The following is a 26737-nucleotide window of genomic DNA, read 5'->3' on the forward strand; positions in this document are numbered from 1 at the left end:
AGTGACTACAGTTAACTGAGAAATGTATATGTATTTCTCATACAATTCAGGTGTATCTAATTGCAACTCTTTATGTACCTGCAATATTCACATGTAACTATACATATGATTATGTGATCCGAAGACTTTAACTTACATGCTCAGTTCATAAGAACTCAACAAAGGTCCTGCATTGCGCGTGTACTGTTTCCCTTAGCAACAAATTGACAATTAATTTACATGAAGGAAATAAAAGCAGAGCTCTGATTAGTTGCCAAGGCAACTGCACTGGTGCAATTTAGCACCCATGTTAGTAAATCAGCCCTGTATTCTTGCAGATTTCAATAGATTACAGACATACCGATCCAACTGTGTCCTAAGTGTTGTGAAAACAAGGCTTGTGACATTAGCAAAGAAGACAAGTACAAAGCGCTCTGTACTTTTGCTTTATTTATTATTAATATTGTTTACTTTCTGTTTCAATTGCATTTTATAGCCTCATGGAAGGATTTTCAAATGTACACATCTTTACACAGGCAAGTGGCTGTACATAAAGGTGCTAAATCTTGTCAATGGCATGTACATGCTGCTTGTGATACCTACCTAAACATTGTAGCAGGCATATTAGGAAGATAAATAAAACATGGGGTTTCAATATTCACACCCTGGGGGCCTGTAGGTCTTTCTCTTCACCTTCGCCTGGCACTATGAAAATGACTGGGTGCTGCTGCCCAAAGAACTAATTTATAGCTGCCAACGTATTTTCTAAGGAGGCTGTAATCTTTGTTATACATACCTTTGTTCAAAATAAATATTAAACAGTATTTTATTAAATAAATAGGTTTCTATCAAATGCATGTAGCCCATAAAAGAAAATCTGATTCTTGGATCTGATATCGTATTGATAATGTTGTATTGCTTTTGGCATACATGCAAGAAGGCCGAAATGGAATGTTTGTAAACACAATCAGCTAAGGACAAGTCTCCAGACTTTTAAGGCAACGTCATGTTTTTTTATTTTCCTATTAATATGCCAGCAAAAATATGCAGGGATATAGTGCTGATTACTTGCCATTAATGACAATGAGAATTGCTGTATGACACACCTGAATGCAGATGTCCAGTTTTTAGATGACAATCAGGCTGGCGTGACCCTCTCTCTGCAATTCCACTTTCCACTGTGAAAAGAGATCCCTAAGAAACCACAGTGTTCTGCTTACTGGTACTATTCCAAAGAAAATCTGCAGTGATAAATGCAATGCAATTTCCTTTTGGACATTATTCTGACAGTCCTTGCTTTTGTCAGTACTAAGCAAAGTACTATGAATGTTCAGCTTTAACAGTCACCTCAACCTGGGAAATATTCTGATAAAAAGAATCATGCTAATAAAAGTGAAGCAGACAAAGATGAGCATAATCCAAAGAATCCAGTTGACAGACTTCTTAGCATGCTGCTCCAGGCGGTCTGATTCTGTCTTTAGCTTTTCAAAATTCTGGTCAGCCAACTTGAGAGACTGAGATAATGTCTACATGGGAGAGAGAACGCGGGAGAGAGAGACATGAGAATCACTATGAAACAAAGTGAGCAAACAAGCACAATGGCAAAAGTCAAGGTAGCCACACATTTTGGTGAGCCAACTCATCAGACCATAGGTCAAGTGGTGGGATAATATGGTCATAACTTGGTCATGTATTTGGACATCATAATTGCACTGCACCACTGGATTTCAAGTGAAAAGTTTTTTTTCTTGCAATCAAAATTGTTAGAAAATCCTTTCATATGAAGCCCATAACATCTAGGGGCAAATTCATCAAGGGTCGAATATCGAGGGTTAATTAACCCTCGATATTCGACTGGGAATGAAAATCCTTCGACTTCGAAAATCGAAGTAGAAGGATTTTGCGCAAATACTGCGACCAAACAATCAAAGGAATAATCGTTTGATCGAACGATTAAATCCTTCGAATCGAATGATTCGAAGGATTTTAATCCAACGATCGAAGGATTATCCTTCGACCAAAAAAAACTTAGCCAAGCCTATGGGGACCTTCCCCATAGGCTAACATTGGGTTCGGTAGCTTTTAGGTGGCCAACAAGGGGGTCAAAGTTTTTTCTTAAAGAGACAGTACTTCGACTATGGAATGGTCGAATAGTCGAACGATTTTTAGTTTGAATCATGCGATTCGAAGTCGAAGGTAGAAGTAGCCCATTCGATGGTCGAAGTAGCCAAAAAAACACTTCGAAATTCGAAGTTTTTTTACTTCGAATCCTTCACTCGAAGTTAATGAATTGGCCCCCTAATGTATGCAGTAATCCACTAAACAGATTGTATGGCAGCTCAAGGCCAGATTGAAATACAGACAGGAAGTTGCTGTTTGGAGGACATTCTTTTATGAGGAATGACATGCAGTATCATTTGTTTATACTTGTGTTGTTTTACCTGTGTGAGTGTGTGTTCCTGGTAACAGCACAATACTATTAGCTTTGCTAACAGCTGCTGAATGCATGCAGAAAATGAGTTCTGCTACAAAAAGGCTTGGAGTATGGTCTTGCTGTCCGTATGTACCTGGTTATCCTGTTTAATAACATTCTGTGCTGCCAGAGTGTTGTTCTTCAGGTTTTGGGTCAGGCGTAGCATTTCCTCAGCCAGTTTCTCTTGTAGATTATGGTGATGTTGCAGCACTGCATCAAGCTCAGCCGCAGATTGCTTGTCATCTGAAACAGAGCCTCTGTTTGGGAGAAGAGAAGGTTACTGCTGTACGTGTGATAGGGATGACAGAAGAACATTCAAGATCAGACCTAGGACAGAAAAAGGCATCCTTGTGTGGTTTCAGCTACAATCAGGTCCGGACTGAGAATTAGAATAGGCCCTGGCATTTCAGGTACACAGGCCCAAACAGCCCCCACCAGCCCACTAAATACTGACTTTCTATGACACCTTATAGCAGCCCCTCTGGCATTTGCCAGAACCCACAGATTGCCAGTCCGGGCCTGGCTACAATCATCCCCAGCTACCTGCACAGCTAGTAAAATATTTGCTGGTAGATGTAGTTTTGCAGCAGCTATTCCTGTCTAATTCAAGGCTGAGTAGCACTGGAAATATGTTGCACTGGATCAAAGCACCAAATCAGAGCATGTTTAACATGTTTGTTGTCTCTTAAGTTAACATACCAGAAAAGAGCAATATAAATACATAAGAAACAGAAGCAGGCAGACCATACACTTAATTACAAGGAAAAGCACTTAATGGAATTTCAAAGATAAATGCGAATGACATTCTGCATTCAGTTGCTCTTCAGTTTATTATGGTATTTGACTTTGTTTTATCTTGCAGGTAATGATTTGCTTCATAAGCAACGGCTTCATAATGAATCTGCTCATTAAGCCTAGCAACAAGAAAGCAATTTTACAATGGAAACAGTCAGTATAGAAATGTTAAGTTCCATAAGTTAATATGAACATCCCCTTTAAGTAGGTAAACAATGATATGGATAAAGAGCATCTAGAAGCTTTTCCCACTGTTGCTAAGGGGAGCATGCATTTAGTCTGTAAAAGAAACTATTCTTCAGTCAGGAAGAAGATCCTAATATGACCTCTGGTTATGTTTTATATCTAGAATTTAGACATTTCTAAAGTACTAGGGTTTACACAAAAGTTACTTACTTCCTTTTTCTTAGATAAACATCGCCGGAATCTGTGACAACACAAGTAAGGACAGTAAGAACATTTTATTTCCGTAGCAAGATTATTTTAGAAATTTAAAAAAAGCAAAAACGACTCTGCAAAACTAGAATGCTGCAGCAATAACATTTTCATTTCACTGTACAGGTACCACTTAAATAGGATTTCAGCTGTGTGCCTAATTCTGTGTTGATATTTAGGGGCAGATTTATCAAGGGTCAAAGTTTCGAAGTAAAAAAATTAGAAATTCGAAGTAATTTTTTGGATACTTCGACCATCGATTAGGATACTACAACTTCGATTCGAAGTAAAATCGTTTGAATATTCGACCCTTAGACATTTTTATAGGCATTTTTAATTTAGAGATTGGATTGCTTGCCAGCAAGAAGATCACATATGAAATCTGTAAACCCATCTCTGTTAGGTAAAATTCTACACATAACTGTTCATTTACACTCGTTCATTAATGGATAGACTTTTTTTCACAGTATATGCCTTTTCTCACTTGAAATGAACATATAGGCAGTCATTAAGTACAAGCTTGCCTTAAAGCAGAGGAACTTGCTCTGGAACCTTAAAGCAAAGAGCATGTATATGTGCCCAATGTGCACTATTCACCCCTGCCAATGACATAAAGATCTGCGTTGAGATGGGGCATGTGCAATTATGCTGGGATTTTGGGTAGGGAGGGTGTATTGTAGGTGAAAAAGCAAATTTTACTTTGCAAAACTTTAATGTATGAGCATGACAGACCTGTATATGGGTAAAAGTTTAGCATCAATAACAGCTGAGCACAATTCTAATTCAGTTATTCATTGAAAGGGACATAATGCAGACATGGAAAGCAAGAGTGGCAATAACAATTCATTTTATTTTCAACCATTACCCCTAAAACAAGCACTTCTTATGGAATCTTTATTCCCACTTATTTTCCTCACTGCTTATACTATCATAACTTCATCAATCATATAGTAACATCGTACATTACATATCCAGTGAAAGTGCCCGATGGCAACTAATGAAAGAATCTGTTCTCTTCATATAGATCTTTCTATTCTGATATATCTGTATATAAGACACTTACCATTAGAGGCTAGAGTGCCCTGAGGGGAACAAAAAGAAAATTATATTAGGTCAAATCTTAAAAAGGACAGTGAAAATGGAAAACACTTGGGGGTTCCAATTAACCATTTACCCCTCAGGGACTAAAATCACTTATGTTCTAAATGCCACCACTATGCTTCATCTTTAAAAATGGACTGGCCTGAGGTACTTTCCTACAGAATGCTGTGCTGCCATGTTTTCTTTGCTAAGTACAGTAAAATCCCAAACTATAATGTTCATATGATATTATTTAAGAAAAATGAAACCCCACCAAATAGTTAGTTACTATATCTATACCAAGTAAACTCAAACCAAAGATTGCAAAGTTCATATATAATAAGTTCATCATATAATGTTCATATGTCCAGCCCAGGAAGTGCATTTTACACTAGTGGCATAAGTAGTAGGAAGCAGCCCCCACAGCCCCGTGGTTAGTTATGCCACCAATGTAAACACAACCATCAATTCTCAAGCATAGAAACATAGGGCCTCAACTGTGATTTAAAACCAAAGAAAACGACGGCATTGGGCTTTCTTAAATCTTTATTCAAGAGTGGGACCTGTTATCCAGAATGCTCAGGACCTGGGTTTCACCAAAATAAGCAAAACAGAGCACGATTTGGCCATCCACATGCAGGGCCAAATTGGGCCAGTCAGAAAAAGACTGCATCAATGCCCAAACAGGATTTTCAGACCTGCCCTACTGATATCTGTCCGAATTTCCGCCAGATATAATTCATGCAGGCCCATCAGTGGGCCTGATACACAAGTCATCAGCTGAATACATCCAAAATAAGACTTCTGTTAAATTAAAGCTTGTTGTCCTATGTACATGGTTATCCTGTTTAATAATATATTTAGCTAAGAGGTCTGCTAAAAGGTGGTAAAGCAAATAGCATAATGCTACTGGAATCACAATAAACCAAAACTTGGTCTGGAGGAACCAAGTCAACTTTTATCAGCCCGTGTATGGCCTCCTTAATTTTTGAATGAAGCATCTGCCAACAATCATTATAATTGGATGAACAAACTTTGCAACATACTGTAAAGAGGCATTTAGAAATAAAATGTAAACAAGTAATACTTTTCCTTAATACCCCCTGCAGCAGCCTACAAAGCAGCCCAATAAATGGATGGGCTGAAGACACAACAACAGTCTGCTGTGGGGACAGACCCTAGCTCATATCTGTTTATATTATGGTTTTGTAGTCGCCCAAGATCATTTTTTTTTACACCCAAGACTGAAGAAATTACAATATTAACCATATGTAATCCCTTACCTTGAAGGAACAATCTGTTCTACCACTGTTTTGAAGCTGCCCTCACCATCCTAGCAGCTGTGCTGTGATAAAGGCCCAGTCTGCCCATTTTTGTATTGCTCTTTAGGCAGGCACTTCAAGGCTGTCGTCTGGAATTTCCGACCTTGTTTTTCTCAATTATCACATTAACAGCATTTTCTCAGCATTTTTTATTTCGCTAGCTGCCTAAGAGGTTTTTGGTATGCTATGCATGTGTAAAATACAGGTCATATATTCCAAAAAGATGAAAATTATAGAAATATTTCTATAAATTGTTGCAGTATGGAGATAGAAAAACAGAAGTCTTGGCCGTTTAGCAAATCATGTTTTTACAGACTATTTTAGAATTCTAAATAATCTGGAAATCACAATATTCAACAAAGTTTTACAGCTAGTCCAGACAGTTGAATATCTTTTAAAGAAATGTCTTCTTAAGAAAGTCTCCAAATCTTCCCTGAAGGGCTGGAGGTATTCTACAAGCAATTCAGGTTCTCATTCTCTGTTGCTGGCCCTAAACCCAAAGTGTTAAGGTAGATTGTTGGAGAGTACTCTTGTACAGTCAAAAATGTAAATTGCCTCCATACCCATTACTCCACTTTGGTCTGTCTGCCTAGTCCAGCTTGCTCCAAGCCTTATTGTCAGATACTTGAAGGAGGTCCATCCCCTCCTCACTTTTCTATTCTACTTCAGATAATTAAAAAAAAATCTTTCAAAAAAAAATAATGTAAATTGCCGGTGGGAAAACATAAATGGCACTTCCGGTTTCCGTGTATATTCAATTTAAACATTTACATTGTGGGTTTGTATTGTTTGCTTAAAGGATGTCTGAGATTCAGACAACTATTTTCAATTGATTTTCTTTTACCATGGTAAAGTTTCTTACCTTTGACAGCAACTCATTCCTCATCTCCCCTGTATAGCGTGCTTGGGTTTGAAGATGCACTGTCTTAGTGACTGGAGTTCGTTCCTTGCTTATAGTGGGCGTGCGGCCTGGAGCAAGAAACTGATTGGCCAGAGCTTTCTCACTTGGAGAGGGCTGCAAGGGAAAATAATTTAAAGGTTTTAAATAGGTCCCAATTCCCAACTTATGAATATGCTCTGCTTATGGATTTTAATTTACATAAAAAAACATTTTGCACAAAAACATATCAAGCACAATTTAGGAATCGTCTTCCTTTATATCTTTTTTTAGATGCAACTCACAGCTCTCTGAATGCCACCATTTATTTACATTAATGACATATTAAGGATGAAGCAACAGTAATCAATAAATGACATACTGTGGGCATTCAGCCCTTTGGCACAGCTCTAATGAAATAATGCTGTGAAAGTGGAGAGAGAACAAACAGACCTAGAGAAAACCGTCACAGTGTTTTCTAGCTTTATTTTTCCCTAGTAAGATTATCAAGACAAAAGAGGAAAGCAAGCAAAACACACACGAAAATATAGGTAAAATAAGGGAAGAAAAATGTATAAATATAAACCCAACTGCTGCACATTATTTCGGTTCAGCAGCAAGAAAAATCTTTGCATTTTTTACAGAAAATCTGGGACACTTGCAGAAATGCAGATAAAAGGGCTGCGCTGGTTTTCTAGCCTAATTTTTTCCCTAGTAAGTTTGTCAAGACAAAAAGAAGAACCAATCTAATGTATGTAAATGTAGGTAAAATAAGAGCAGAAAAGGTTATATATATAACTCCCAACTGCTGCAATGGAATTTGTTTTTAAGAGAATTTGCATTTTTAGAGGAAATCTGGGGCATTTTCAGAAAATGCAGCTAAAAGGGCTGCACTGATTGTATTTCATTTACAGCTTACCAACATACAAGAAGCATCCATGATTTTTTAACTAATCTGGTAACCTTAGTCTGAAATGTAAGCCACAAGTCTCCCATTGGCTAAAGTTTAAAGCACACCTTTTGATTGCTGCAGTGGGTAGGGTCACGTGTGAAACCCTGGTCCCACAGTTATTGCCCGAAAGGCTTCTCATCCTGCTGATGTTGATCCTATTGAATAAAATTAATATGTATCCAGCTGAGAACATTATGTTCCATATACAAAACATCACCATCACTGATACTGTTCAGTCTGAGTTACATAAGAATTTCAGCTGGCCCAAGGGAAGCCAATAATTTATACATGACTGATTACATCTGAGCCGACATTGGGATGAGTCAGGACAGTTCTAAGATCGGTGACCTTGATTTTAGGTGAGGACCTCAACTAACAAGGGGAGGGAAAGTGGAAGCGCTCCAGGCTACCAAGAAAAAATATAATACGTTTAAATACAATGGAAGTGCAACTGATTTATCCTATTAATCAATGCACATTCCCTGGTCCCGTCTCACAAATAATTCAATATATATGCAAGTGCATGTGTGTATAAAGACAAGGGTTTTTAGTTACAAAGTTATGATCATAAAATTGGTAAGCCACCATACCACGTCAAGGTAAACTCCATACGGTGGTCCCTAACTTGTTTACCTCTGGTCATTAGTATAAAAGCAGTAGTCCTTGGGATCAGGTTTCTCCTGACTTTGAGTTTGATTTTAATGAGAGGACTAGATCCTCCCACTAACTGCTGTGGCTATTAAAGGGAGAGATTGCCCAAACCAACACCCATTTTTAAAGGTACGGGACCACTATAGTTGAAGGGGCGGGTAGGGGGTGCTATTACAAACATTGTGAGCATCGCCTGCTCCAGGCTACATAACTACAAGTGGAGGGAAAGTGGAATTGACCAGAGGTAAACAGTTAGGGACCACCGTATGGGGTTTACCTTGACGTGGTATGGTGGCTTACCAATTTTATGATCATAACTTTGTAACTAAAAACCCATGTCTTTATACACACATGCACTTGCATATATATTGAATTATTTGTGAGACAGGGGACCAGGGTATGTGCATTGATTAATAGGATAAATCAGTTGCACTTCCATTGTATTTAAACGTATTATATTTTTTTCTTTGTAGCCTGGAGCGCTTCCACTTTCCCTCCCCTTGAGGACCTCAACTAACTTAAAGACCAGCAACCCCAGTAAATTGGCTTTACATATTCATTTAAATAAAATGTACAATTACTGTGCAACTGTAAAAACAGTATACCTCCTTCTTCAGAAGTGCTGATAGTAAGTATATAAATACACTTCTCTGTAGCAGTGGACTCTCTGATGCAGGTTTCTGTTTTAGGCAGGGCTTAACTATGCATAGGTTTTGAGCATTATATTCATTTAAGCAGGGCTCAGATATTGTTCTTGGTTGGCTCTCTTAACCATAAGAATAAAATATTCTAATACAAAAAAGACTGCTGCTGTCAATAAATATTTTATACAAGAATGGCTAAAGTGGAGGAACGTAGATGTTTTGAGGAGCGCTCCGTATATGCAACCCAAAAAATATTAAGCTGGCCATAGACACACAGATCCTATCGTACGAATCGAGGATTCATACGATTTTCGGATCGTGTGTGGAGAGTGCCGAACAATCAAGATTACCCCAGATATAGCCATGCTCGTTTAATGGCATATCGGGAAAAGACTACTTGACCCTATCCAATAACCCCCACCGCCAAATATAGAATAATAATGAGATGCATAACTATGCATCTCATGGTATAACATTTAACTACGTATATATACTTGACCACAAGGTTCTTTATATGAGACAGCACTCTACCATTACTTCTGTGCATATGCTACTTTAAGATTGTGCTTTTTCCAAAAATAAATAAAAATTATAATTAAAAAAAATATACAGGGATGATAAGCAGACATTAAATGACATATCTAACCCCACTAAGTTCGCACACATCACTAAAGTGCTCAAGATGCTACTAGTTGATCTACTAAGAAAGAAATGAAAAAAATGAGTAGCACAATATAATACAATGGTTGTTGTATTAGCATGCTAAGGAGACAAAACAATCTGTCCTGGGATTTGCCAAGGTTGCTACAGGACATGGCCTTCTGTTCTATCACTGGACATATTTCGTCTGCATCTGCCATATACCAATAAGAAGCAGCATCTGCTTCATAAAAGGCTGAAGGCCATTTTGCTCAGTAGGTGTTAATTATGTTTAGGAATAAATGTGTTTGGTGTTGGTTTTGAGATTCTAAGAATATGTCATAAGAGATCAACTAAATTTCTCCTTGATTCTGATCAATAACTGTATAGTAAAGCACAGCTTTCCTGAATGCTCTGTACAATCAACTTCTTCCTTTCCAATTTATCTACAGGAAACATTCAGTGACAAAAAGAATTAGGTGTATGACAAATTTTAAGCAATGTTCTTCTTGGGCAGTAAAGAAGCCACTCTAGCCCTGTCATGGCTTTCAATAGATACTGTATATATGGGAAAGTGCTTCCAATGGTAGACCTGATGGAGAAAGAAAAGTGAGCTTACTCTGAAGTGGTCCATTTGTCACAGTCACATCTGCCTTACACTTTGTAAGCCATTAGCACAAGGAAACCCCTGCCTTCGCACAACTCTGCAATGACCAGTGAAAAGAGTCAAGTGCTTTTTTAAAAACTTTGACAACCAGAAGCTTGCGCAGTGAAAGCCAGGACTAGGTTAGCTTCCTCTGTACAAGGTCCTGGTTGGTGATTCCCGTGCAAGATCGAGAAACTATATCCCAACTTATCCCAAAGTAAAGTGTGTGCAAACTGGATGTATAGACCTACTGTACTAGAGACAATCAGCTAAGCAACAAGCAATACCTGCAGAGTCTCCAGTGAAGTGATTAAACTCTAGATGGGTTTAAATATAATTCTATTATAGGCTTTGGAAGCCTTTTTTTACATGGATTTGCATGTACCCTAATTATATTTTTAATGGTCAATAACACAATACTTGGCACAATAAAGGACTAATGCATACTCTGTAAGGCAGTCATTATACAGCTAAGATTGGAAATACAAAGTTTTGCTGGTAAACTCAAGATCATTCAGATATTGATTGATAGAGAAGGGTTACAGAAGTGGGTATAGAGTCTAATATTCTAAATATAAATTATTAAAATAATCCCATTTTACCAGTTTTTCAGCTTCTAACAATCCTTTTAAGAAGTCCACTTTTCTAGAATATTCCACCATAAATTCTGGAGCAGGCTTTCTGTGGTAGAAAAAGAGGGAATACATTGGTCATAAATTGGTTATATCTAGTATAGTATACTAACAGGAAGAAATTAGGTAAAAAATTAAAAAAAAGATCAAGGTTTGAAAAACATTATGTATGCATATGATATGGAAAATAGTATGTGTTGCTATTGTTGCTGCACACAGATTGATCACAACTGCGACAGTTCAGCTACAGAAAAAAAAATCATAGAAAGAGGTTGTGAATAAGGCAATGAAAAGAGGTCCAGTATAAAATTCTACCCTACATGACATTTAACACAAACACTCAAGTTACATTTTTCTCCTTGTACTTTGAAGGTATGGTTTAGTGATTCACATGACGTCTGCCATGGTATTTAAATCTCATTATTATGAGAGGCATTATGGGTTCTGGTTGATTAGTTTTTCCATTTAGGTAAAAGAAAAGCTACATCAAATGCCCAAATAAAGATTAAGTCAAACAACACTTATAATTTCTGGGAAAACAGGTCAATAAGGAGCAACGCAAGACCCAAATTGAATTGTTTTCTGCAGATCCTTTTCCTTTTCGGAAGGTGGAAAAAAAAAAATCAGAAATAATATCATCTGGCAACAAACCAGTACATTTCCGTACTGAGGAAATATTCCAGAAGTCTCAGCTGCACCTCAACACTCACGTTTACCTATACTTCTGCCATGGGAATACAAGGAGACAAGGAAATCCTGTTTTGAAATAGTCTTGGAAAGACATTTATAAACCATGTAATATTTTATTTAAAGCTATACTTTGATCTAATTAACACGTTCAGGTGTTTCAATCATATGTAGAAGTGTTTTTGTTTTTTAATGTAATAATACAAGGTTATATACTATATATATATCTATCTATATATCTATATCTATATCTATATCTATATATATATATATATAAATAAATGTGTGGGTCTTATACCTCTGTAATTTCTGCTTTAGAAGCAATACATCCTGCTTTTGATTGAGCCCTTTGCCTTTAGGCTTAGTCTACACTATGCGATTCGGGAGATTTAGCGCCCTGGCGACTAATCGCCTCTTCTTTGAGGCGACTAATCTATCCGCTTCCTCTTCTCCTGTGCAGGCTGTAATGAGACGCTTTGTTTTCTGAAGTTGCTCGACTTCGGAAAATGAATTGCCGCGTGTGATTAGCACCAGCGTTTTTTCATTTTAGCCGGCGCAGAGTGAGGGAAGGCATTTGGGGAGATAGGTCGCCGCAAATATGAGGCGATTAGTCGCCAGGCGTCCAAATCTCCCCAAAACACCCAGTGTGGCCTTACCCCCAACCTTTTTAAACCGTGAGCAACATTCAAATATAAAAATAATTGGGGAGCAACACAAGCACGAAAAAGTCCCTTGGGGTGCCAAATAATGGATGTGATGGGCTATTTGGTAGCCCCTATGTGGAGTGGCAGCCTACAGGAGGCTCTACTTGGCACTATACTTAGTTTTTATGCAATTAAAACTTGCTTTCAAGCTTGGAATTCAAAATTATCGTGCTTTGAGGACCCTGAGAGCAACATCCAAGGGGTTGGAAAGCAACATGTTGCTCACAAGCTACTGGTTGGGGGATCACTGCCTTAGAGCAATAATACTTTTCTGGCAGGTTTTAAAGCAGTTCTAATCACACTGAGAATATGTGTATAAAGTATGGCCTGTGACCATTAGTTCAATTAGATTCTTTTCTGGGCACTTCCCACTATTAATGGGGCTGTTCAAAATTCTACCAGAGTAGGACTTTGCAAAGGAAGAACTTTTCCAGCAATAATCTATTAAAAAACACGGCTTATTTATATTATATAAAAGGTGATCTGACCCTTCCTCCACTACATAAAGTTAGAGTTTGGGAGTATGGACAGTGAAGGAGTAAGGTTGTCTACCACTGGCCTCAGCTTGAGCATTAGTGCTTAATGGCGTTCTGACTGATGTGCTCACTCACCACTCGATCTCTGCATCTATGCCAGACCATTATTGGGTAAATGTTTAATTGAAATGTCTAAACAAGCTTTTTTAAACAATTATAATGGTCAAGCTTCTTCTTTTGCAAAGTCCTGCCACTGTAAAACTTGAGCATCCCTTTTACTCAGTGCCTTCAAAATAACATTTCTTCAGTACACTCACCTACTAAAATATATTTGGTCACTAGAAAAACTGAAAATAGAAAGGCAAGGAAAGAGACTATAATTATAGATGTAGAACACTGGGGCTCATTTATCAACATTGGGCAAATTTGCCCATGGGCAGTTACCTATAGCAACCAATCAGTGATTAGCTTTTTAAAGCCAGCTACAAGTAGAACAATGAATGCAAAAAATCTGATTGTTTGCCATGGGTTATTGCCCATGTGCAAATTTGCCCAGTGTTGATAAATGACCCCCACTATGCCATATCACACGCTTGGGGTTATTTTCTAAAATCCTTAAATTATCTCATATTTTATTATAAAAAAAAACCACAACCAAACTCCCATGCTCTATTTGAACTTATGTATTCATAAAATAACCCAAATTAATGGGACAGCAGAAAAATTTGATAAAACCGAGCGAAAACCAGAATTTCTCTCATTTTTTTTAAGAGTTTCTGCCCAAAAAGTCTGATTTTTCAGGTTAAACCCAGTGCAGACCATAATAACTTCAAATTGAGATAGGTGCCTCTACTATTGACTTATACAGGACCTTGACAGGTCTGGGATTTTCAGATTTGTGCTTTTTGCAGCATCGGGTATAATAAATCTCTAAAAATTCTAGGTTTTTTTACACAGAAGTTTTTGCCCGAACAGATAAATGAGGTTTAGTAAATAACCGCCGCTAAACATCTCTATCCTTGCCTTTCTATCCTTAGTTTTTCTAGTGACCAAATATATTTTACTGAGTGAGTGTACTGAAGAACATTATGTTGACAATAATAATAGCAATAAGTTCATCCAAAAGAAAAACACAATGTTTAATACTTTTAAAGCAGAGCTGCTATTCCTCCATAATGAAAATCATTTAGCCACCTGCACAATTAATAGAATTAAGTGCAGGAAGCAAGACTCTTTCCAGAAACGTATTTAAATACGTCAATATCAGAGCTGATATTTTCCTCTGTTGCTCCGGAAACCATTATTTATGCTATTTTTACAAATCTTCCTGTAATTGATACAATTGTCAGGATTGTCCACTGTTGGCAGCATTTATTCAAACAGGAAATATAAAAGAAAAACAGGGAACGCTTGTATTTTTATTTATATAAGTGTGCAAATTACTATGTAAACATTTCCATTACCATGACAACAACTTCAGTAACAATCTAGTGCATAGATCTAGTTGTCTATATCAAGGCCCAGAACCTTTATCGAAAACAAGCTCATATAACAAACGATAAATTCAGTGTTTTCTAGTATGGTGTGTGCTATTATTGATTTTGATATATGTGGTATCATATATAACATATTAATAGAACAGTATCATGGAAACAAACCAAATTGTAACAACTTCTCCACAGCTTACAGACAGCATGCAGGAACTACATATCCCACAATGCATTGCACTATTGTGTTCCGTTCCTTATTAAAATCACATGTGCAGGGAATTGTGGGGTTTGGAGGATGGAGGAGGCAGGCTGAGGACAGCTGGCTGCTGATACAAAGTAACAGTAGTCAGCCAGCTCAGCAAAGTAGTCAGACAGATCAGCAGGAGAGCAGGGGGCTAGGCTTAGGGAACTGTTCCAAAAAATCATGAAAAGTCTGCATATTTTTTAATTGATGTATAAAATGATGCAAAAAAAAAAAAAAAGGAACTGTTAAACAGCTGGATTTCAGGATAGAAAATGGCATTTATTCATACTTTTTGAAGAAACCGTTAACTGTGATGAGTACATAAGGGGTTTCTGTGTTATGTGGGCTTCTTTAACAAATCTTGGTTTGGAAGCTGGAGTTCCCCTTTAATGTTGTTGTCTTTTGTTTCAGTCTGGCAGCTCAGTAATCCAGGCGCAGATTCTGAACTGTTACAATTTGCTACATTTAGTTGATACATTTCTCAACAGCATTGTGCAGTATAACCAACTATTGTATCAATTCTAACAGCTGCCTTTAATGAAACATTCAATTCTAACAGCTGCCTTTAATGAAACATTCTGTTCAGCAGGGACAAAGTAAAGATTAGCAACTATTGTATCAATTCTAACAGCTGCCTTTAATGAAACATTCTGTTCAGCAGGGACAAAGAAAAGAAATGTATCATCTTATGTATTATACAGTTTATAGGGTCCATGCCCCCCCCCCGAGTTTCAGATGGTGAAAAATAAACATTTTAAATATAAATATTTCTTAATTTTCTGGTGAACTATTTGAAAATAACTTAAAAAAGTTGGAAAGTGAACAACCCCCTTAAAGGAACAGTAACATCAAAAAATGTTTTTTTTTTATAAAAAATATAATGCAGTATTGCCTTGCACTTGGTAAAACGGCTGTGTTTGCTTCAGAAACACTATTGTCATTTATATAAATAAGTTGCTGTGTAGCAATGGGGGCAGCCATTCAAAGGAGTAAAGCCTCAGCACATAAACTCTGTAGAACATGGTGTTATCTGTAATCCACTATTTAACCTGTGCCATGTAGCCTAATTTAAATTTCCATCATTGCTACACAAAAGCTTGTTTATATGAACTTTATTCGTGTTTCTGAAGGAAACAAATCAGATTTACCAGGGCAGGGCAACAGTACATGATATTTTCATTACTTTAGGATACTTTAATTTTTTGGTTTTACTGTTCCTTTAATAAACAGTAGAATCCCACTTTTACATTATCCCGGGGGACTACGAAAAATCAACACAAATTCAAGGAAACTGTAAAATGCAGGGCAAAAACCAAGTTGAGCATACCTATGCAAGCAGGCCTGGATTTGTGGAGAGGCCACCAAGGCCTGGGCCTAAGGCAACAGGATTTTAGGGGGCGGCATGCTGCCCAACCACACCCACATTGGTTCAGAAACACTGGGGATGTGCAGGAGATACAATCGTTTTTTAAATCTCCCAAGGGCAGATCCCCATTGCTCCTGTCCCAATGATGAAAATTTGAGCGAATAAAAGGGAGGGGACAGGGCAGCGAACGACAGCAGGCCTAGGGGTGCCCACTACATAAATCCGGCCCTGTGTACCAGACGCAAATAATTGGCGTAGTTTCCAGAAAACTGTATATTCTGGGTACATAAAAGCATTCCAATTTTAAGCGTAGTCAAGAGAAGTGCTATATTATTAGGGTATTTCTATATTGCCAGCTTGAATAATGCGAACACAGAAATGGTAGATACCTGCATTTTCCTTTAAGTTAAAACATGAATTCATCCAGGTTGGGGAAAAAAAAAAAAAAATATATATATATGTATGTATATATATATAGATATATTTATTTATATGTAGTGGCCATTCTATTGCAACAATAGTAATGGAGCCTAACAGTGCAATTCATGTGCATCACTACTGAGAGTTTGCCAGAGACTAGTCCATGAGAAAATTTGAATACGCTGTGCTGCATTTTCAATTTATCTCCTTTTGTGTGAGAAATATTCTGTGAATTCGGGACAGCATTTAAAAACAAAACACTGCAAATCTCCCCCACTAAAATTCATATTGTGGAATAAAACAAGCAAAGGCAGATGTGCGTGTTGCAACATCCACATTCTTATGAAGCATGATTAAGTTAAAAAATATTATAATCATGACCTTGGCATTGTTATACCATGTGTACAGCACCCCCATCTATTGAAAACCTCTCAGTGGTGCTAGATGTTTACTATCCTTGAGCTAAGAAAAAAATAAGTAATTAAAACATTAAAAAAGTAATACATGGAAAGATTGTATAATTTCAAATTGTGTTCAATGAGCCAATCGATCTTATGAAGGTCTGCAACATAGTTACATAGTAAATAAGGTTGAAAAAAGACACACGTCCTTCAAGTTCAACCTTTTTTTTTTTTTTTTTTATATCTGCCTAACTGCCAGTTGATCCAGAGGAAGGCAAAAAACCCCATCTGAAGCCTCTCCAATTTGCCTCAGAGGGGAAAAAATTCCTTCCTGACTAAAAAATGGCAATCAGACTAGTCCCTGGATCAACTTGTACTATGAGCTATCTCCCATAACCCTGTATTGCCTCACTTGCTAAAAAGCCATCCAACCCCTTCTTAAAGCTATCTAATGTATCAGCCTGTGCGACTGATTCAGGGAGAGAATTCCACATCTTCACAGCTCTCACTGTAAAAAACCCAAATTTGGCCAGTCTTTCCTCATAGCTAAGATTTTCCACACCTTTCACCAGCTTAGTTGCCCTTCTCTGTACCCTCTCTGATACAATAATGTCCTGTTTGAGTGATGGAGACCAAAATTGAACGGCATATTCTAGATAGGGCCTTACTAGTGCTCTATACAGTGGAAGAATGACCCCCTCCTCCTGTGACTCTATGCCCCTTTTAATACAGCTCAAGACCTTATTTGCCCTTGATGCTGCTGACTGACATTGCTTGCTACAGCCAAGTTTATTATCTACAAGGACTCCAAGGTCCTTTCCATAATGGATTTGCCTAGTGCAGTCCCATTAAGGGTATAAGTGGCTTGGATATTTTTACATCCCAGGTGCATGACTTTACATTTATCAACATTGAATCTCATTTGCCACTTAGCTGCCCAGATTGCCAGTTTGTCAAGATCCTGTTGCAAGGATGCCACATCCTGGATGGAATTAATCGGGCTGGGTAGTTTTGTGTTATCTGCAAACACTGATACATTACTTACAACACCCTCCCCAAAATCATTAATGAACAAGTTAAATAAAATTGGACGTAATACCGAGCCCTGGGGGACCCCACAAAGAACCTTACTCCAAGTAGAGAATGTACCATTAACAACCACCCTCTGTACCCGATCCTGTAGCCAGTTTCCTATCCATGTGCAAACGACTTCATTAAGCCCAACAGACCTTAGTTTAGAAAGCAGTCGTTTGTGGGGCACAGCATCAAATGCTTTGGCAAAATCCAAATAGATCACATCTACGATGATCATTACCTCATCATAAAATGCAATCAAATTCGTCTGACATGACCTATCTTTCATAAAGCCATGCTGATTGCTGCTCATAATGTCATTCACTAGGACAAAATTTTGAATGTGATCCCTTAAAGGAGAAGGAAACCCCCAGGGCGCTAAACCCCTCCCCCCTCCCCTGTGCTGCCCCCCCTCCCTCCTCCCCCCTGGCCTACCTGTCCCCCTGGGCAAATGCCCCTAACTTTTTACTCACCCCTCTGCGCAGGTCCTGTCCACGGAGTACGCAGTCGCCATCTTCTCCCACGCGCGTCTTCTTCCTGCTCTGATCGGCGTTTTCTGGCGCATGCGCAGTAGGAACAGGTACCGGTACGGCTCTACTGCGCATGCGCCGAATGTCACGAAGTTTTCCGATTTCACTTCGTGACATTCGGCGCATGCGCAGTAGAGCCGTACCGGTACCTGTTCCTACTGCGCATGCGCCAGAAAACGCCGATCAGAGCAGGAAGACGCGCGTGGGAGAAGATGGCGACTGCGTACTCCGTGGACAGGACCTGCGCAGAGGGGTGAGTAAAAAGTTAGGGGCATTTGCCCAGGGGGACAGGTAGGCCAGGGGGGAGGGGGGGCAGCACAGGGGGGGGGAAGGGGTTTAGCGCCCTGGGGGTTTCCTTCTCCTTTAACAAGCCTTCAAATAATTTGCCCACCACAGATGTCAAGCTTACTGGCCTATAATTGCCAGGCTGAGATCGTAATACTGTTTTAAATATTGGAATGACATCAGCTTTTCTCCAATCCATAGGCACCATGCCATACAGGTTGAGACAGATCTAATATTATGCAAATAAATAGCTGGAATAGACCATAAGGCATACGAAAAGCCACACAATTATTATAACTTATGACTGTGTTATTTAGATTTCTAAGGGCTGTGGCATATGGGGCATTTTCTCTGCCCCTGCCATCTGGTAGAAAACAGCACAGGAATAAATGCCCCTGTCCACAGTCACCATTCCTGATATAAATGTGTGTTACTGAATTCGCATGTAACAGTGACCAATGGAAATGGACTGAGTATTTTGGTGCCAAGGTCCACCTGTCCCACTCAGTACCAGTACTTTCATTCATTCATTCATATTTTATAAAATGGACTGAGGCGTTTGGCTGCTGCTGCTCTTTGCTGAGGACAGTGGTGGTCAAAATGCCTGTGTAACATAACCCTAAAACTAAAGAATTTCAGAAATCAAAAGTACATGATGTAAATGTCAAAATGGCCACTTGACTGCAAGTGTAGTTATAGCCATTGGGGATTCTTACTGGGCAAAACTGCACTGGGAAATAATTTACAGCAAATATCAAATTTTTATTTAATTATTATTTTGTTTGCAGCCTGCATAACAGAGCTTATGACTCATTTGTTGTCATAGGTTACTGCCGTGGTGCAAGTCTGCCCAATGTAAATGTGCCCCATTGTGTCTTGCTGAGTGTCTTTTCTACAGTACACATAGAAACTGGATGTCACAAACTGCTATTATACTTATTAGATACAGACTAAACTCTTTGATGAGTATCACATAGGAAAACAATATGTATACACTATGTCCAATGGTAGGTACTGAGCCTGAATATGTTGTCTGAATACTCTGAATTACACAAACAAATATGCAATGGATGTCAAACTTCCATGAGAGAATAGCCCTAGAAATTTGATTAGAGTACATGTTTTAACAAGGCAGAAGCTCCCATCTTTTTTTCTCAGATTTACTGCACATGCTCTGAGGGGCTGCCAGTTACTGAGCTTAGGGGCCGACTAACAATATACCTAATACAGGTATGGGACCTGTTATCCAGACCTGGGGTTTTCCGGATAACGGATCTTTCCGTAATTTGGGTCTTCATGCCTTAAGTCTACTAGAAATTCATTTAAACATTAAATAAACCCAATAGGCAAGTTTTGCTTCCAATAAGGATTAATTAGTTGGGATCAAGTACAATCTACTGTATTATTATAATCGATCCTATACCTGTATATATTATAAAAATGTCAAGTCTGTTTATTAAATTATTCAGCTTATTGGTACATGGCAGTACAGAAACCAGTGCAACCAGCATGATAATTTCATAATCAGCCTTGTAGCATCAGCTTATATGATAGGCCAACCTCATTTTCTGCTTGATGATTTACAACAACCCCTAAGCTTCTGAACAGCTGCTCAAAGCACACTGAGCATGTGCCTGACACTGACAAAATCCAAGATGGGAAACTCCTATGAATGCCTGGTTCATTACTACTATAGAGATGCTGAACCTTTAGGCTGGTTCAACAAGTTCAGTAAGGTAGCTGTTATCCAGAATGCCTGGAGCCTGGGGTATTCCGGATAATGGATCTTTCTGTAATTTGGATCTTCATACCTTAAGTCTACTAGAAAATCATGAAATTAATCATGTAAATAAACCCAATAGGCGGATTTTGCTTCCAGTAAGGGTTAATTATATTAGTTTGGATCAAGTACAAGGTACCGTTTTATCATTACAGAGAAAAAGGAAATCATTTTTCAAAATCTGGATCATTTAGCTAAAACGAAGTCTATGGGACACATCCTTTCTGGATAAGGGGTTTCCGGATAATGGATTCTATACCTGAATATAAAATATGGGATTTCTAGTCATATTCATTTTTAGGGTTTAGTTCTCTTTTAAAAATGGTTAGCTGGACCTGTTTGTGAACAATGGCACACAGCAATTTTGATGCGCTTTGGAACCTGCTGTTTTTTTTAGCTCTGGAACTGGTATCAACCCCTTCCAATGCCTGCCATGGCAATAAACTAAAGGTGCCTGTGTAAAGGTGGCCATACACTATATATTCGCTCGTTTGGGGAGGTCGCCAGAGGAGAGAATCTTTTCCCGGTATACCCACCAACGGCAGGGCGATATCTGGTTAATCTATCATAATGATGGCAATGGGGCCGACGAGTTATAGGACTGCATCAACTAGCCCAGGAAAATTCAAACCTGCCCGATCAATATCTGGCTGATTTTTGGCCAGATATCATTTGGGGAGATGGGTTGAAAGGTACAAATCAACACTTTGGCACGCACTCCACAGGACTCCAGGTGAGCAAAATTGGATTAAATGTATTAGCAGACCGCGAAGTAGAAGAACGTTCCAATATTTAATCTTAACGATACGGCGGGTGGTTAGAGCGCTCCAGTCCCTAACTGTGTAAAAGATGGGTTGAAAGGCCACATACATGGGCAGATAAGCTGCCGAATCAGTCTAAAGGACCAATATCGGCAGTTTTAATTCGCCCATTTTTGCATTAAGTTGCTGTACAAGTGATTGTCACTGTAGGCAATGGGGAGTAATTTCAGGTAATTTAGTGTCACCTCCCATAATACTAAAAACTGCAGGCACTAAAGCGCCTAGTATCACCCACTGTACCATAGCCCTGACAGAAGTCTTACCTGCCCAAATTATAATCAAATCAGGGTTAATTCAGCAGGCATTAAGTTCCAATTAATTTGCATTCCATTCAGCAACTGACCTTTAAAATCCCGTAACACCAACTTTAGAGAAAATTCTATATTATGACCTTTCCATGCAATAGGAAAGAATGTAGAAAAAAGGTTTGAAGCGAGCATTAAATGTTTTAGAATTCTTTGCATGAGAATTGATGTCTCCTGGAATAAGAGGATTTCTTTAGCTCATACAGAGAACTATTTTCTCTGAGTTCACCTGTAACTTCTAGTATAGGTCTGTAAAATGGCAGCTGTCCCTGCACAAAGAGGGGGTAACATAATAACAGGGGCAGATTGTTTCAGTCTGAGTAACCCACAGTAGGTAGCACCATTTGAAAGCAAAAATCTGATTGGTTGCTATAGGTTACTGGATCTGGTGTATTTATGCTATTAAATTGCCCTTTTAACGTAATATGAAATGTTATTTCATATCATTTTCTCCAACTTCTATTAATAAAGGTATTAGTGACTATTTCTGCTAATAAAAACGTTCTCCCTCCATTTGAGTCCACGTATCTGGACTAATCTGTTTAACTGGGCAGTATAAACCCTTGTTCAGTGTGAGTTTAATGAATACATACTTTTTGCTTATTATTTTCATCACAAAAAAAAAATCATTTTTTTTGCTATTTCTTGAGATAAACAGGGCCCTTTGTACAACCCTTGGCAAACAACAGGTAGACTGGTAAAAAGGTTTAAATTGGGCTGAGGGGATTTGGAGCGTTGGCTCTGCTGCTCTCAGCCTGCTTTTTTTTTTCAGGCTGAGAGAATCGGATCTGCTTCTTTAGGCTAGTGCCACACAGGAGCTAAAATTGACCAAAAATCTGCCCCTTAGCAGGCATTATCTTTAAGCCCAGGTGCAGGCACATGCAGCTGATTTCAGTAAAGAAACGCAAGAGTTTGCATTCTCATCATGCCAATATCAGCTGCAACTGCCTAAGCCGCGACAACAAAGAGAGGAGGTTAATGCCTGCGTAGGGGCTGATTTTCGGCTGTATTTCAGCAGGCTAATTTCAGCCCCTGTGTGGCACTAGCCTTACACACCTCTGTCTCTTTGGTCTTTGTTGCACCTCCAGGATCAATGTCACTGTTGCAGCAGTAATGAGAGAGCATGTTTCTTCAACAGGTTAGTAATACATGGCTGGAGGGGAGCAAGAGTGTAGTTTAATAAACTATGTAATGTTCTGGAAAAGTGTTTATAATGATAAGATCCCATGAAACCCTGGAATGTGAATTTTTAGGACAGTAATTGATAAGGGCATTTGGTAGCCTATAAAAAAAAATCTCCTCTCCTATGGATAACAATGCCAAAAATACATCTCAATTGAAAGAATGAAGCTGACCACACATAAAACAAACTTACATAAGGGATTCTGTCATAAGCCTCGGGTAAGACAATTGACAATCGCCATTCTTTGGAATCAAAGGGTATTTTGGGCACTTTGTCGCAGGTGGAATGGAGATATGCAGCAGGCTACAAATCTATCATTGCCCTTAGTGTAAAAATAAAAGAGAAAATATGGTGTATTTTTTATTTATTCAGTTTTCTTTATTCTGAAGCTCTTGAGTATGACATTTTAAGGGACACATATTTTTCACATACGGTATTATTTTTTCTCATGCTGCTATATATATATATATATATAGACAAACACTCGCACTCTGATCCAGTCTTGGAGATACTGTGGGTGCTGGGTCAAAGCTTCAGCATACAATCATTGGATAAGGATCCTTGATAAAGGCCCAGGCATGGGCCGAAACGTTGGATGCACAAGTTAAAATAAAAACTTTTTTTCACGAAACATTGGAGTGCGGGTCCTTATCCAATGATTATATATATATATATATATATATATATATATATATATATATATATATATAGTTAAATTGGGTTGAAAAAAGACGAAGTCCATCAAGTTCAACCCCTCCAAATGAAAACCCAGCATCCATACACACACCCCTCCCTACTTTTAATTAAATTCTATATACTCATACTAACTATAGAGCTTAGTATCACATTAGCCTTATACATATATATTTATTTTTTTATCTATTTTCAATAAATCCATAACACCACATTTGGTTATATTTAGCAGAGAAAACTCTATGCTTCAATCCTTGGCAAATGGCATTGTTGCAATGGTTTTAGACATCAATGAAACTTCATCATTCTTCTCAGTCACCTTGAAAAAAGAAACAAAAATGCGCAGCACATTTCCTTTTTGCATAAGGCTGCCAACCTGTAAGGCCACAGATACCATAGACCGGCCATACACAGGAACAGCCAAAAACTATTGTTTTGTTTGTTTGACCAATACTTTAACTTAATGCACCTTGCGCTCAATAGCAAGATGCATGGACATTGGGAAATGTCTGCCTTGGGCATTAAAGGGGATCTAAACATGAATTTATGTGAACATACTTAGGGTACAGAAAGATCCCTTATTCAGAAAACTCAGGTCCCGAGTATACTGGATAATAGATCATATACCTGTATTTGCCTTTTTGAACTGCTAAAAGCAGGCTTTTTGGGTCCAACTGACAGTTAGCAACCCAAGGAATTACTGAATAAAAAAGTGCATAGACAGTTAAGACAGTTAAGCTGGCCATAAGTTGAAAGATCTGCTCATTTGGCAAGGTTGTCAAGCGAGAGGATCTTTCCCAGATATGCCTACATTGAGGTGGGGATACATGCCAATGGAATTTTTAAACCTGCCCAAATGATAACTGGCCAGTTGGATGGCCCCATACATGGACAGTTAAGCTTCCAACTATTGGAGTCGGAAGGGGCCAAATTGCCAACTTTAAGGTGCCTGTGTATGACCAACTTTAGGGTCGCTGACACTCCAGGCTTTTAAAATGGGCTGTTGCTATTGGCAGGCTAAAACAAACTAAAATGTAAATTGCAAAAGTTCTCTCTTCTTTTTAGGTTTTAAGATCCCCTTTAATCACAATGAATCGGTATCACTACACAGCTTTCAATACTGTATTCCTATGACATTGCATTTGTATTGACTTATTATGATGTTGTGTGCATAGTCATCTTAATAGATCAAGCAAATTGACTTTAGAGATTAAAGTATATAAATTGGCACTTAACATTCAATTTACATGCCAATTCCATTTTGTCACTCCACAAAGTCTCTTTTTCTGGTTACTTGAAGGACATTATTTAAGGTAAATACTGTAATGGTATTAAATTACTCTACAGTAAAAAGTACAGCTTAAAGAATTTAGATGCTTATTTCCTGCTCTCTGAAGCCTCGTTAGTCTTTTAAAGTTATTGCAGCCTAAAAGAAAGGCAATTTTTCCCCTGTCTGTACTATTAATATACTGTAAAAATGTACAGCACAGCATTTGCAAAAAGTGCTATGTAAATAAAATGATACCTCCTATCTAGCATTTTTAAGAAGCTCAACACATTTTTGATGTAAATGATTAATAAAGTGGCTTGCCCAAGTTCACAAACTAATGTAACATTCAGGCATCTAAAGAGACCAACATATGTCGCAGTTTAAGCACACAGGCAGATTTGGGGAGATTTAGTCGACTGGCAACTAATCGCCTCTTCTTCGGGGCGACAATCTCCCTGAACTGCCTTCCGCCTGCTAAAATGAAAAAATGCCTGCGACAATGCACTTGCGGCGCTTCCATTTCCGAAGTCGCCTCACGAGGAAACTTCAGGCGACTTCGGCAATCGAAGCGCTGCGAGTGCATTGCCGCAGGCGGTTTTTCATTTTAGCAGGCAGAAGGCATGGGGAAGGCAGTTCAGGGAGATTGTTGCCCCAGGCGACTAAATCTCCCCGTGTACTTTAAGGAGAAGGAAAGGCTAAAATTAAGTAAGCTTTATTGGAAAGGTCTATATAAATACACCAGTAAACCCTCAATGTAATGCTGCTCTGAGCCCTCTGTCAAAAGAAACACAGCATTTCTTTCCTTCTATTGTGTACACATGGGCTTCTGTAGCAGACTTCCTGTTTTCAGCGTAAACCTCCAGGGCACGGCCTTGAGCATGCTCAGTTTGCTCCCCTCCCTGCTGTAATCTGAACCCAGAGCTATGAGCGAGCAGGGAGAGACTCAAGGTGGCCATACACGGGCCGATAAAAGCTGCCGACAGACCGAGTTGGCAGCTTATTGGTCCGTGTATGGGGGCCCCCAACGGGCTTCCCCGATCGAGATTTTCGGCCAGATCTCAACCGGATAGGACTAAAAATCCAGTCGGATCGCCGCTGCATCTGTTCGTTGATGCGGTCCCGCGATCCGACCGCCCGTCTGCGTTCGCTAGGATCCGAATGTTGGGCCCTAGGGCCCACGATCGGATCAGCCCGATATTGCCCACCCACGGTGGGCATATCGGAGGGAGATCCGCTCGTTTGGCGACATCGCCAAACGAGCGGATCTCTCCATGTATGGCCACCTTCAGGCAGGAAGAGATTTCACACAAAGCCAATATGGCAGCTGCTTTCCTAAACAAACAGAGAACACTTCTAGAGCTTTTTACTCAGGTATGGTAAAGCATTCTGCAGAATAAATATAGTGTTATAGCTTGCACTCTTGTGGCTAATCTATTGGCAATAAACTGCTTCAGTAGCTTTCCTTCTCCTTTAAACCCTAACAATATTTTTTGTAAATTGAGTAATTAATAGATTAATCTATAGATATATAGATATTTATGTCAACATTCTTTCAAAATAAGAAGTGATTGAGGAAGAGGCATTGTGGTATTGAGACGGCTTGATGATCAAACAGACTAATCACATGCCCAGGAGAACACCATAAACACCCTAAAACTCCATAAACAACCTTGAGACAGTTGTAAATAAAATGTGAAACTTCTTGTAACATTGTTAGTAAGTATTTCATAGACATTAGATGGTGTGCCGTTTCTGACTGTATCTGAATGACATGAGATTTGTAACAGGGTTGATCAATCAATTTACATGAAAGGCTTAGTCTAATATGATAAAATACTAAAATGGTCTGAACACCATTTAATGTACACAAAAACAAAAAAAGG

General features: G+C 38.7%; 1 protein-coding gene across 2 annotated transcripts in view; it reads right to left on the reverse strand.

Annotated features, from left to right (window-relative positions):
• Positions 1 to 412: 412 nt before the first annotated feature.
• The window catches only part of use1.L (unconventional SNARE in the ER 1 homolog L homeolog), a 31176-nt gene continuing 4851 nt past the window's right edge, over positions 413 to 26737 (reverse strand). The window contains exons 3-9 of one of the 2 annotated variants that reach the window (XM_018250824.2): positions 23084 to 23213; positions 11096 to 11174; positions 6947 to 7099; positions 4746 to 4764; positions 3644 to 3674; positions 2547 to 2709; positions 413 to 1505 (exon numbers count right to left, since the gene is read on the reverse strand). In XM_018250824.2, the coding sequence (XP_018106313.1) occupies positions 1323 to 1505; positions 2547 to 2709; positions 3644 to 3674; positions 4746 to 4764; positions 6947 to 7099; positions 11096 to 11174; positions 23084 to 23100 (645 nt within the window). In that variant the 5' untranslated portion in view covers positions 23101 to 23213 and the 3' untranslated portion in view covers positions 413 to 1322. 2 annotated transcript variants of the gene reach the window in all.

This window comes from Xenopus laevis, chromosome 1L, assembly GCF_017654675.1.
Source record: "Xenopus laevis strain J_2021 chromosome 1L, Xenopus_laevis_v10.1, whole genome shotgun sequence".
Lineage (NCBI taxonomy): Eukaryota > Metazoa > Chordata > Amphibia > Anura > Pipidae > Xenopus > Xenopus laevis.